At 42.5% G+C, this 14,431-nt stretch overlaps 1 protein-coding gene and 1 long non-coding RNA gene across 5 annotated transcripts in view; one reads left to right on the top strand and one right to left on the bottom strand.

Annotated features, from left to right (window-relative positions):
• Positions 1-308, top strand: part of LOC115417025 (uncharacterized) — a 21,363-nt gene extending 21,055 nt beyond the window's left edge. The window contains exon 3 of the long non-coding RNA XR_003935076.1: positions 298-308. This is a non-coding gene — a long non-coding RNA (uncharacterized LOC115417025). The remainder of the gene's footprint in view (positions 1-297) is intronic.
• Positions 1-14,431, bottom strand: part of mapk6 (mitogen-activated protein kinase 6) — a 23,990-nt gene extending 9,559 nt beyond the window's left edge. The window contains exons 1-4 of one of the 4 annotated variants that reach the window (XM_030130905.1): positions 14,273-14,429; positions 13,698-13,705; positions 9,546-10,384; positions 9,139-9,456 (exon numbers count right to left, since the gene is read on the bottom strand). In XM_030130905.1, coding sequence (XP_029986765.1) covers positions 9,139-9,456; positions 9,546-9,782 — 555 coding nt within the window. In that variant the 5' untranslated portion in view covers positions 9,783-10,384; positions 13,698-13,705; positions 14,273-14,429. Of the gene's footprint in view, positions 1-9,138; positions 9,457-9,545; positions 10,385-11,691; positions 11,866-13,697; positions 13,706-14,255 lie in introns of those variants that run through there. The other 3 variants (XM_030130904.1, XM_030130903.1, XM_030130906.1) reach the window with 3 other exon arrangements.

Genomic DNA, 14,431 nt, shown 5'->3' with positions numbered 1-14,431 from the left:
ATCTAAATTACCCAGGTAAAAATCTTTCCCTCGCCCCCAAACTTTCCCCGAAGAAGTTCCTGGTAGGGAGGAAGTACATTTCAGATGACCCAGAATTCTTGAAGGGTGGGGCTGTGTGCTGTAGAACACTGATTGATGGACTACACTTACAACGTTCCGTATTCCGTTCACCTGCCATTAAGCCACTATGTGGCAGCAAACATTAGTTTATTTCATTTCAACAATCTTTGTCTTTTGAAAATTTGGAAAATGGACCAAAAGAGAAGCTATGACAAGTGGACGGACAACGAGGGCCAGGCTCTTTTGAGCATATTTGCGGAGGAGGAAATTCAGAGGGACTTTGAATTGATGACACAAAAAGATCGAGTTTATGTAAAATTAGCCAACAAGCTGCTGGAGCTAAATGTAAGACTCACGCCTAGTCAGCCTGATTTTAATAAATTATCCTGAACTTGGGGTGCGATGGAAACGCAAAGCACACAGATTACCAGGAATTCTTTTACCCCGGTAAATAAATTCCTGGTAATAAAAGTTCCTGGTGTTACGGCTGGGAAAGGGCCTATTTATGAAGCTTAAGGGCAAAATAAAATACACTGAAGGCATTTTCTACATACAACACTTTCTTTAGCATATTGTGTTTCTCAGCTTTTTGCAAATGTTTTTGCTTACACGATCCTGCTGACTTTGCTTTGTATTGCAGGGGGATCCACAAAACCCACACTGATACGCCCAAGTCCTGACAACACCTGGTGAAATCCCTCAATTATTTAAAAAAGATAAACATTTACACATTATGCCTGTTACTTATAATGTTCTTGCTCATCAAGAGCCATTTTCTAAATACTATTTCAACCATTATATAAGGCTGACACTGAGAAAAGCATACCAATATTGTAATTTTGGCATAATCAATACCATACTAACTGTAAAAATGCAGAATTTGAAGATATTGAGGGAACATTTTGGGTTGACAGCCTGGTTACAGCAGAATAAAATTCATACTGAGTAAAATAATTGCTATGTGCTTTAGATGAAGTAATAAAGGGCCAATATGTGAGTGACGTTTATGTTCCGATGAGAACTGTTGATGAGGTCCCACCGAGGACACAGGTTCAAACCTCACTGCCTCTAGTGGTGGATCTCAGGTGACTGGTATTAAAGATCGATGGCATATCCTTGGCAGATCTGTGCAGGTCACAGATCTGCCTGTGACCCAGTACACAGACAAAGACCCAGGAGTAAACGGTGGACTGGGGGTGGGGGGTGGTGGTGGTGGGGGGGGGGGGTCAGACACGTGCAGGCCCTGTCAGCAGTCTGAGAGCAGAATAATCCTCTGGTACAACACAGACACAGCCGTGACACCACTCAGCTGTCAGCTGATACTCAGAGAGGACACCGACCACAAAGGAAACTGACCTGTGTGGGGCGTTGGGGGTGGGGAGAGGAGGGGAAGCCATAACCTCACCACCACCACGTCTCATTCACTGGTAGTTTGTGGTGAGACTAAAATGGCCTCCTTAACTGAGCCAGGCTCCTGTTTCTGCCCTAATTTGGATGCAGATATTTCATGTCGCACTATCCTAAATAGTATCACTGCTCTACCCAACCTGGGTTTGATGGACCTGAAAACAACAAGCAATGCTAATGCTTACTATGTCAAATCAGTCGGGCTTTCTGGTTTCAGAGGTGGACTTTTGGTGCTGAATGAAAGTTGATGAAGCCATACAACTAACTGTGATTATTTGGAAGTATTTGTAAAAATACACAAGATCAGAGAGCATAGTAATTGTATGTCACAGTAGAGTTCCCAATGGAACAGCCTGCTGCCTTGATGGTCAAGTTAATTCTATGTTATTCTAATGGTACATTGGATGTCTGTCTATTAGAACATTGGTACGATGGAATTCAGTCAATAGAAAAAACAAGAGAGCCCAATTATACTAACACAAAGGTAAGAAAATTCAACCATCAAGTTCTGTGTTCTAAAAGCCAAAATTTAGAAGAAAAAACTGAAATATAGTGTGCGGACAAAGTAAAGAAATAATATGCAACACAATAACTCTAGTTTTTAATGGCCCTGCTATAGCCAAAAACCCTTTTCTGTGTAATTAACTAATCCTTTTCGGAGTCTTTCACCAGGGATTAAACAGGTCAGTGTTTGGTAATACAACAGCAGGTCAGCCATACTAAGGCTGCACAGCTCCACCTCTCACAAAGTACAATCAGTCATGTACAAGAGGGTTTGTTTTGGATTAGGCTTTACTGAGCACTGCACCATTGCATAAGGACATTTCTATGTAGAACAGGCTTGAAGTGAAGGAACACGCTTGTGTTTGCCTATGAGTTGGGGGGCATTTAGTGTACGAGGTCAGTGCTGAAGTGCTTGTACTTTTATTTCTCAGATTTCTAAGTAGGCCACTCATCACAAAGACAGAGGAACCGCACATCAAGTCTTTCAAGGATCCACCATTTGGTGAAAACCTGAACCACCTGATTTAGATCACAACAGCCTGACATTTAATGAGTCATTACCGGCTGCAGTTAGTCACAGCGACCTTTGGCGGCTCTGAACAGTAAAGGTGGTTGGTGAGTCCATGAGATCAGTTCTGGGATAAAGCCAGGACACTGCATAGCAGGTTTTGGATTTGTCTTTTACTGGCACTGAGCTATTTCAACCATAACCTACACATTGATAACTATCTGCAGCTATAAATAGATATAAATGGAGCTCCACTGCAGCCTCACAACATTTCAGATATATGGACATTATTAATAGATAAGGTATTTCAATCTGGTGTCTCTGATCATGTGTCACAAGTCCTTCTACGAGTGAGACCTTAGCATTAGCAAAAACAACAGTGTGTTCAACAACGGTACCACCTTTAGGCTTAGAACAGACGTGCAGCCACATCTTTGAATTTCATTACATTTTAATCTGACTCTCCGGCATTTTCCTTGTTGATCTTTTCAAGTGTGGTGCAGACAGGCCTGTTGTTGGCTGAATAACTGGGTCAAATGTATGTCTGTTCTTGTGGTTGGAGGCTTAGAGAAGACAGAAGGGCATCTGTGAACCCTTTATGTCCCTCTTTTTTAATATAAGATCCCTGAAAATATCCATGTCATCTCGACAGTATCACAAGTTCCTTAATGTTGTCCTGACCTGAGGGTCAACCCACAAATCCTTCAACAGTTCATGAAATATGAACGTGCAGTCTCATTGTCTTTATTGATAACCTTCTTTCAAAGACAAACCAGTTGAACACGTGTCACCACACTGAGCAGATATGATACCATTTAACTCAGTCCACACATTTTTCACTACATTATCCTTGAAATATTTACAGTGAGTGACCACTTCAGAGATGTCAGCACCACCACAACACAAGTGCCATTGTGTCATAATCTGTAAAGAGCATTAATGGACATCAGAGGCAAAACCAAATGGGACAAACATGTGAGAACTCTGTTTGAAAAACAAGGGCTGACTGAAGGCTGTTCAAGTGAATATTCTCATATAACTGGGGCGGCTGTGGCTCAGTTAGTAGAGCGGGTCATCCTTAGACAGAAGGGTCGGTGGTTCGAATCCTGGCTCTGTCTGTCCACATGTCGAAGTAGGGCTGCACGATTAATCGATTTTAAATCGAAATCAGATTTTTTAATTAGGACGATTTTTAAAAAAGGGAAATCGTAAAATCGATTTCATCCCTCTCGTGTCTGCGGGCCGCGAGCTTGCGGGCTCCCGTAGGCTCCTCCTTCTATCAGTGACAGCAGTCTGTCACAGAAGTCCGTGTAATGACCGGACTTTAAATGTGTTAATGAGCCCGCAGTACTTATAGCAATGTAAGCCGTGGCTTCATGCACGGATCCCGCAACTGAAATAGAACTACATGCGGATCACTCATCTTCCGTTGTCCCGGATCCGTACCGTACTGTCTTCTTCCGAACCGGGTCCGGGTCTCGGGGTCATCAGCCTCAGCAGAGGAGCCCAGACAGCCCTGTGCCCACACACATCCACCAGCTCCACAGATATAACCCCTCCAGTGTGTCCTGGGTCGGTCTGTTCCACGCAGATCCCCCAATTTAAATAGAACCGCATGTGGATCACTCATATTAACGTGATCCACGCACACACGCACGACTGAAGCCTGTCACTGACTTATATTGGTATCACTTCTGTGGGCCCAGATACCCAGAAAAAAAATAATAAAAATAATAATAATAATAATAAATAAATATTTGTTTTTAATAATTAATTTAGTCCTCTTACTTGCTAAATTTTTCATTCACAAATGTAAGTTCTGTAACACAAAACCAAATATTATTTATTTTTTGAAAGATGTTGAACTTTATTTAAAAGCTGTTAGATAAATCTGGAAACAAAAAGGCAGGTATAAAAAAGGTATAAAAAACATAAGTATTTGCTCTGATTTGGACATTGTATTATAGTGTAATCCCCCTGGCAAACTTATGTTATTTTCTTGTTGTATACATTGTTTGTATACTCTACTTCATTCAATAAAGATTTAATTAAGAAAAAATAAACTTCTTTCGGTTCATCACGTGATACCATCACAGATTTGAGGTCAGAGCAGTGCCTTGCATTGTTGGCTGCTCACAAAAACAACATGCTGACTTCTGTTGTCTTTTGTAGTTTTACCCAAAAATCGAAATCAAAATCGAAAATCGAATTTTTAGAGGAAAAAAAAAAAAAAATCGGGATTTTTTTTTTTGCCAAAATCGTGCAGCCCTATGTCGAAGTGTCCTTGGGCAAGACACTGAACCCTAAATTGCTCCCAGTAGAGCCTGGCAGCGCCTTGCATGGCAGCAGCTGCCTACTGGTGTGTGTGTGTGTGTGTATGTGAATGGGTGAATGTGAGGAACTGTAAAGCGCTTTGAAGGTGTAGAAAATGTGCTACATAAGTTCAGTCCATTTACCCCTGAATGCAGATGAACTACACGTCAAAATGAAAACAGGCTTTTCACCAGTTTCAAATAAGGTTGAAGTGAGAGCTCCAACAACTGAACAAAGCCGTGGCAGGAAAAAGGAAGAGGTTCAGGTTAGCAGAGTCTGGATGCCTCTAAGTGAATGCTTGTCATTCTTGATCCTGAGCCACCTTAAGGGCTGGCTCTCAAGGTTTAGACAGACATAGGCCTTATATTCCCACCACAGCATTTACTAGAACCCCAGCATTTAAGATGACAATTGTAAGACAAAGCCAAGAAAGAATAATAATTAGAATAATTCAAGTCCAGTAATTTAACACAAAAAAAGCAATATGTGAGGATAAGGTGGTGATAAATGCCTCACAGTCTTCATGAGAGCTCAGTCAATCTAACTTTATTTATATAAATCATTACATATGTTATCTGATGACATTTTACATATAGAGACTCTGCTGCTGCATGAATCTAGAGAGCATGCTACTGAAATTGCACCAGAAAGGGAGAATCATAGAGCGCTTCTTTATTTAGACCAGACGTTATTCAACGAACATGCCCAGTGACACCCAGCTGCTTTGGCACACCCAGTACACCACAGACACACACCCACTGGAAGGGCAAATGTGTCCACAGACACTCGACACAACAGTGAACACAAAGAAAAACAATGGTTTCTGACATTTCCACATTTCACCAGGTACTCAAGTGAGGACAACGGGGCAACGAGTTCATCTTTAAACAAGCTCAATCTGGTCTAAGGCACCTCTTCTACTCATGTGGGATTAGGTCAGAGATGTGGGAAAAACACTGCCATACAAATGTTCTTATCAGTCAAATGTCAAATCATTCATTCTTTCAAGATTAAAAGCTGATTTTTGGTCCCGAGTTCAAGAGGCAAGATGGATATTTTTGGATTTAAATAAATAAACAAGAGGACAAGAACAAAGAAGAAACCAAGTAGGGCTGCAACTAATGAGAATCTTAATAATTGATTAATCTGTAGATTATTTTAATAACTAATCGAATCATCAGATGAACACAAAAGACTCAATTCTCAAAGATCAGTATTTAACCCACAGCAGTATAGTCTGCAGACAAGTCACTAACAATCCCTGCAGTGGTTTCAGGTTTAGTTAGCAGCTCTAGCCTGCTACCTAGACCTGTTATGGTCAGAGACTAGTCAAATACAGTCTTTATCTAGCTCAGGTTCTAGGATATCAAACTAGTGTTGGATGGATTAGTTCAGTAAACGATAGGTAACGTTAGTCTGGTGGTCTGATAAACAGACATGCATGCAAACGGTAGAATTATGACAGTAGTGTCTAACTAGCTAGCGGGCTAAAGTAATCACGACATGTAGACTATTTTAAGCTAATGTTTACATTATCTTCCCAGCGCCATGACAGCCCCGTTTGGCCCAAACGTAGTGCACCGTGGGATTTTGGCCAATTTTCCCCCCTATTCAAGTTTTGTTTCATAAATGGTGCAGTACGTTTGGTCCAAACAGGACTGCCGCCGCCACTGCCAACAGAATGTAAAGCTAGCTTTAATAATCTGGTTGGTCATCCGAAGCCTCAGCCATGCTGCTCTGTGTTTTCCTCTGTTACACAGAGTGCATATGCCTCAATAATAACGTGATCAACACCCAACAAATCAACTGATGAGTTTGTTGCCAACTCTTTAAGAATTGATTTGGATCAATTTATAATCAATTCATTGTTGCGGCACTAAAACAAATATGCAACCAGATGGAGGCAATAAGATCCAATGCAAATGATGAAAGCCCCATAATAAGAACAAACTGTTGTAGAAGGTGTAACAGGTAATGAGACTATTTAAACCAAGCAGCTTTAAAATCCACACTTTGGATGAGAACAAACTGCTTGTATAGAGGGGAAAGGCCTGATGTCAGTCAGTGAACTGTGTGACACACTCATTTCTTTCCAGAAACTGCGAGGCCTCCCCTTCCTCTTAATGCAGACAGACCTATTGTCTCAGTCTGACAGATGACTCATGTCAAACCCAAACATCAGAACATCAGTGATGATGGAAGTGTCGGCCTTAGAGTGGGCTGTGGATTCCAGTACATCCAGTAGATCCCATATGAATGAGGATGTTCCTGCCAAAGGGATCACATCACGTGAGTTCACTTCAGTCCCACACAAGACTAATCTGAGACACGTGTAAACATCTGACTGCGTTTGTGCTTTACAGAGATCCAGACGCTCGAAGATTTCCACAGGTCACACAACCATATGGCCTCCACTAGTGTTTCCTCATCCCTTTATACAGTGACCAACACTGGGGCCATGGTGTCTTTACAGCTGGTGTCCACACTGATACCACACACTCCTATTCACACATGGAAATACACTTTCACACCGTGTGAAATGTTTATGTTCAACACTTGTATGTGTCTACATACATACATACATACACACACACACACACACACATATATATGGAGAGAGAGAGAGAGAGAGAGAGAGAGAGAGAGAGAGAGAGAGAGAGAGTTCATTTTGATATAATAAGGTGCTTTTCAGTCAAGCTTCATTTATTACAGCATTTGGAAAGCTCATAGTTGGATTCTGTTAATCTTATATTTTAAGTGCATGTGCCCTGTCATTCAAAACTAGGCTATTCAGCTGATAATTACAGTAAATGACTTACGGCATGTTTATAAATGTCCATTAATGAGCACTGTGCATGCTCATCAATGCTATAATCCAGTGAGCGTCTGGTTGTAGTGACACAGAGGAGGAGACTGGCTAAATGTATAAACCTCCGATAACCAACCTGACACTACTGCAGGTTTGGAGACACACACACACACACACACCCACACACCTTACTACTATCACAGACTATTTCCCTACAGTTATGATTACCCAGCAGTCTTATAGTGACACAGACAGACGGGCGGGGGGGGGGGGGGGGCGGTGCGTACTCAAAGCTAAGCTGGTTAAAGCTAATGGCTAAACATTCCCTTCATAGCACTTCCACTTATTGTGTTCATATTTTGGGACTTTCAGTCCATGCCTTGGGTTGTGATGTTTATTCCAACTTTGGCCAAATCTGCTGCCTGAACTTACCGTCACCTAAGCCTGTACGACTGGTTCAGGGCAGCTTCTATCTCGTCCGTGTGTCTGCCCTGTTTTCACACACACACAGTGCACGCAGACCTTCCACTGTTGATTGGAAAGCCGGCTGCATCAGAGCCAAAATAACCCCATTTAAGTTTGATCCATCACACCGGCCGTCGGACACTTCAAAAAGCCAATAATGATCAATAGGTCAACCCCTAGTTTCTTTTGTCAACATTTTGTATCAGCTGTGGCCCGAATGGGCCAGTTAATTTGGAATTCTTGTGGCCCATACTGGTCCGTATGCTGCAAAAACTGTGGCAGGCCATCGGACCAGTGCCAATGTCAAGCCGATGTGACTTGAAAGCCCCCCATCCCCGCCTGTACAAGGCAGCCTCCCACAACTTCTGGTCTGCGTTTTTGGGAGGGCCGGAGGTACCGCTGGCGCAATGCCACGGCACAATCCCTGCCGCCACACACCACAAAAAAAAAAAATCATCACCATTGCATTGGAATTATTATACATATGTATAATATATAACGGGGGGGGACAAATGTCCTGCCCCCTCACATGAAAGTTTGCAAAGATTCAGGAGGTACAAAAAAGGTGACCTTCACAACAGCGGGAGATGTAGAGTAATTAGTAACGCTGTTAAGTTTCACTTTCACTTCCACACCACCCCATATGAACCAACCCCCCCCCCCCCATTATAAGTATTACAAGTACGACAGAAACCGGTCAACGACCCCTCCCCCATTATAAGTATTATAATTAGTATGGAAACTGACTGAAGATACACCCCACACACACACCGCCGCACCAAGAGATCAATTCCACAGGAAACACTGCATATATACACACACACAAAATTTCTCCTGAGAAGAGTAGTGCGACATTACCACAAGGACCCACATCCTGTCATGTTGACTTCCTGCTATGAACCTGCTCACCCGAGGGAGCGGCAAATCACAGGGCAACAAACATCACGTGTCAAACACACACACAGAGTAAATGTTTTGTTTACTGATCTACCCTGATCTAGCGATGCAACATTCCACTCTTATCCACATACGACTCACATTAAAGCAGGACCAGACCAGACACCAGTCCTACCTTGTGGGAGTAGTGGGGGTCCATGATGCGGGCCAAACCAAAGTCCCCAATTTTGAGAACCAGATCTTCTGTGTTGACAAACAGGTTGGCAGGTTTTAGGTCCCGGTGCAGCACGTTGGCAGAATGGATGTACTTCAGGCCCCTGAGGAGCTGGTACATGAAGAGCCGGGCATGGCCTTCAGACAGGAGGCCCTTCTCCAACAGCTGACACAGGTCCGTCTCCATGTACTCCTGCACAATGTAGACCGAGTTGACCTCTGTGAGGGACACCACGTCTTCTGTTAGCCTACGACCATTCGGGCCCAGAGTCTCAAACACCTGCAGGACAAAACATCCAAACCATACATTAGCGTTGTCATATTTTACATACATTACCCACCCCCACACCCCCAAAGTTTCTTCCATACCTTAACGATGTTATCATGATCAAGACGTCTGATGATCTTGATTTCGCGGAGGGCGTGCTTTACACTCTGGGGGTCAGTCAAGATGATTTTCTTCACAGCTACACGTTTGTCACAATCTGTGTCAACTGCTGAGAATACTAGTCCGTTTCCTCCATAGCCCAGAGGCTTCAAGTCCATGTAGCGAGAACCCAGGTCAAAGCCATGAATGTTCATCAGGGACTCAAACTTCTCTGCCATCGTAACTACTACGGTCTAAACACCAGACTCTGTTGTGTATGTGTTGTCTGGCCTGTCTGAAGTCCAATCTGAGCACCAACAGTCCAGTTGTTCCTGAACCAGACCGAACCAGCTGACCCCGGTACAGTTAACTACAAAGTCCCCCTAGGTGGCCTTTGCTGTCAATGATGGGGCTCTAATGTCTGAACAAAGTGTTTTTCCATGATGACTGAGGACAGTAAAGTGGGAAAAAAAGTCCTCAGTTTGTGGCTGAGCAGTTCTTGGTGATAAGTGTTACTATAGACTGCAATGGAATGAACTTTGAGGCCAATTCAAAAGCTAAACTATGTTAAACAGTAAAAGTGTGTCGTTGCATCCTCACAGTGCAGATACATTCAGTGTATGACTGGTCCTGAGCAGCATATGAAATGTACCAATATGCACTATTTTTTTTTTGTTCCTTTTCTTATTTGTCTGTCTGTATAGTTTTCCTCTTGGGTCACCTGATCTAGAGAGTTGAAATGAATCTGGTCTTCAAAATAAGTTCTCAGCCTTATTGATCAGGTGGCTCCAGCTCGCCACAGTCACAATCAAAACTATCCTCCATTTTAGTAGAGTATAACCTGAAAGAAACAGAGAAAGACAGAATGACAACATGCAACAATGCTCCTACTTTCAGAGGTTCCAATGCACAGGTGCAGCCCCACAGCTCAACTCTTAGAAAATCAATGTGACGGAACATCTTACCAACTTGTTCACTATTGGAATTCTTCAGCATGTTTTAGATTTCTCTGTTTTGTTTCTTCTTTTTTTTCTAATTTAAATGATGACTTTTGCAGAGTTAACTTAGCCAGACCCTGGTAACTTTGGTTTTAAATGACAGAAAACTAATTATGGTAGGCAACAAGATGAAAATAACATTAACAAAAACATTAGTAAGGAGAATAAAACTCACATGAACTCCGAGTTTGTGATATACTTCTGGTGTTGGTCATTTTCTTTGCATACATTTATCGTTACAATCATTATGTTCGTCTCGTTGTAAATAATTAAAGCTGAGAATAATGGTCTGGCTTCTCCCAAAACGATTTTAGATTTAACACGTAGTCTGCAATTTTATTTTCGCTAATAAATCCAAGAGAATTAGACCAACTTGTGTTTTTCTTCAACGATATGAAAACACCATAAAAGGACGGTTAATTCTATTTTTTCTACGAAATATAGTCATGATGAAAATGTTTTGAGTAGAGCTGTAGACCGAGTAAAAACAGTCATTTAACGGATTGAAACGTGGTGAGGATAATGGAAGACAACCCCTCCCCCGCCCGGCCCAGGCGCTAGCTAGTCCGGTTCCACAGTATCGACTATATAACGGCATAAGCCCCGGGGTAAAGACTGGCCATAATACCGAGGGTGTTCACATACAGTACATGATTATATGACAGTGCGTATATTCAAACGGACTGGATGCCTACATTCTAGTGGCTGTGCTGCCTCACCGTACCCGCGGTTTGTCTGCTGGGAAAAACCCTGTAATGGAAGAACAACGGGAAGACGCTATAGTCGGCTCGGATCATAATTCGTCTAACGACCCCAACCACTCGACAACACCTACATTTACCACACTATCGATAGAAAACACACATTCATACTACGCTTGACGCGAACATATTAAGTATAACGTCGTAAAGAATCCCGTCGATAACGTGAACAAAGGAGTCGTTGCTGGCTAAAGCTACTGACTACGGCTAAAGCTAACGACTACGGCTAATGCTAACGACTACGGCTAATGCTACTGACTACGTGGTACAGGTTTCCAAGCACTACAGCAGTACAAAGCCGATGAGGGTTAAACCACTAAAAACACCGCAAACGTATATGTAGACTACATTGTAAATGTAAATAATGTTGATACATAGGGGTTACTTACTATTCGTCGCATTAGTTTCGTGCGATGTTTAATTTATCAAACCCGGTTAGGGCTTGATGGCGATCCGTTCCCTGAACACTACGGATCTGTTGCAATCGCCATTGACGGTGGGCGGGGCTACAAACTGTACATTGACGTCACGATGTACGTTTAGTGTCCATGGGAAATACTAACACCACACTGACGCCCCTTTAGAACTTTGAATTTTTTTTTTTTTTTTTTTTTTTTTTTTAGAACTTTGGCTTAAGGACTCCTGTGTTTCGTCATCTGACTGACTTTATGACTGTGAAAATGCACATTTAGGGCTAAAGGTTAGTGTTAGCTTGGATAGGCTACTTCCCTGAGTGGTGCTAACTTTACTAGGTCATTCATTCTGTCATTGGACTGGACAGGTATGGACACAGACAATGGACCATTAGAGTTTAACTATTGGAGGACTGTGGTCCAGTCAGAAAACAGTGTTTATCTGTGAACACTGTGTGTCTGCCATGTTTAAATGTATTTCATATATATGTCTTTAATTCTTAATTCTCAGTATGTTTAAATGTATTTCATATATACATCTTTAATTCTCCTTAATTCTTAGTATGTTTAAATGGATTTCATATATGTCTTTAATTAACCTTAATTCTCAGTGTTTTTAAATGTATTTCATATATGTCTTTAATTCTCCTTAATTCCCAGTATGTTTAAATGTATTTGATATATATATATATGCCTTTAATTCTCCTTAATTCTCAGTATGTTTAACTATATTTCATATATACGTCTTTAATTCTCAATATGTTTGAATGTATTTCATATAGAAGTCTTTAATTAACTTTAATTCTCAGTATGTTTAAATGTATTTCATATATACGCCTTTAATTCTCCTTAATTCTCAGTATGCTTAAATATATTTCATATATATATATATATATATATATATATATATATATATATATATATATATATATATATATATATATATATATCCATCCATTTCCTTCCGCTTATCCGGGGCAGGGTCGCGGGGGTAACAGTCTTACCAGGGACGCCCAGACTTCCCTCTCCCCAGACACCTCCTCCAGCTCTTCCGGGGGGACCCCGAGGCGTTCCCAGGCCAGCCGAGAGACATAGTCTCTCCAACGTGTCCTGGGTCTTCCCCGAGGTCTCCTCCCGGTGGGACATGCCCGGAACACCTCCCCAGGGAGGCGTCCAGGAGGCATCCGAAACAGATGCCCGAGCCACCTCAGCTGGCCCCTCTCGACGCGGAGGAGCAGCGGCTCTACTCCGAGCTCCTCCCTGGTGACTGAGCTCCTCACCCTATCCCTAAGGGTGCGCCCAGCCACCCTGCGGAGGAAACTCATTTCGACCGCTTGTATCCGGGATCTTGTCCTTTCGGTCATGACCCAAAGCTCATGACCATAGGTGAGGGTAGGAACGTAGATTGACCGGTAAATCGAGAGCTTCGCCTCTCCGCTCAGCTCCTTCTTTACCACAACCGACCGATACAGCGACTGCATCACTGCAGACGCTGCACCGATCCGTCTGTCAATCTCATGCTCCATCCTTCCCTCACTCGTGAACAAGACCCCAAGATACTTAAACTCCTCCACTTGGGGCAAAGACTCCCCACCGACCCGGAGAGGGTCGGAGAGGGTATATATATATATATATATATATATATATATATATATATATATATATATATACATATAATATACACACACAAATATACATATATATGCCTTTAATTAACCTTAATTCTCAGTATGTTTAAAAGTATCTCATACATATGTCTTTAATTCTCCTTAATTCTCAGTATGTTTAAATGTATTTCATAAATATGTCTTTAATTCTCCTTAATTCTCAGTATGTTTAAATGTATTTCATATAAATCCTCTCAGGTTTGATAAACTCACACATGTTCCTGTTTGTGTTTCAGACTCTGCTTCTCAGACAGGATTATTACAGCATTATTATTGTTACAGTCTCGATTGGAGCTAGTCCTGATGACATCACACACACACAGCTGACATCAGGTCTGACGACCCCCCCCCCACACACACACACACACATATATCTGAGCGAGGTTAGATTTATGACATCACACACACACAGTTGACATCAGGTCTGACACCCCACACACACACACATACGTCTGAGCAGGGTTAGATTGAACCAACAGATCCGTCCACTCTCTCCTGTCTAGTGTCCAAACACAACAGCCTTTGTCCGTCACACAGTGTCTATTATATAACAGCAGAGTGGGAAAACCCTGACCCCTGACCCTAAGCCTGACCCCTGACCCTAACCCTGACCCCTAACTCTGACCCTAACCCTGACCCCCTGACCCTAACCCTGACTGACCCCTAACCCTAACCCTGACCAGATGGTGGAATGTGTCCTCCATCATGTCCAGACCAATAGATGACCTCCTTCTTCTTCTCCATTATCTCTCCTTCTGCCTCTAAAACATCATGTCTTCTTCAGACTCACTGGCTTAGGGTTAGTTACTCCACTGGGTTAGTTTAGTTCCACTGGGTTAGGGTTAGGGTTAGGGTTAGTTTAGTTCCACTTACCGTCATGATCCACAGACCGCTGCCCCCACATGGTCCCAGAGTTCACATTCCACTGAGCAGTCAGGGGTCCATCCAACACATCCATGAGTCCAGACCAGATCTGAACCCACTGGAGTCCAGCACAGACCAGATCTGAACCCACTGGAGTCCACTTCCAGCTGGACCTTTGTGTGTCT

The sequence above is a fragment of the Sphaeramia orbicularis genome, chromosome 3 (genome assembly GCF_902148855.1).
Source record: "Sphaeramia orbicularis chromosome 3, fSphaOr1.1, whole genome shotgun sequence".
Taxonomy (NCBI): domain Eukaryota; kingdom Metazoa; phylum Chordata; class Actinopteri; order Kurtiformes; family Apogonidae; genus Sphaeramia; species Sphaeramia orbicularis.
This window is presented reverse-complemented; position numbering and strand designations above follow the sequence as displayed.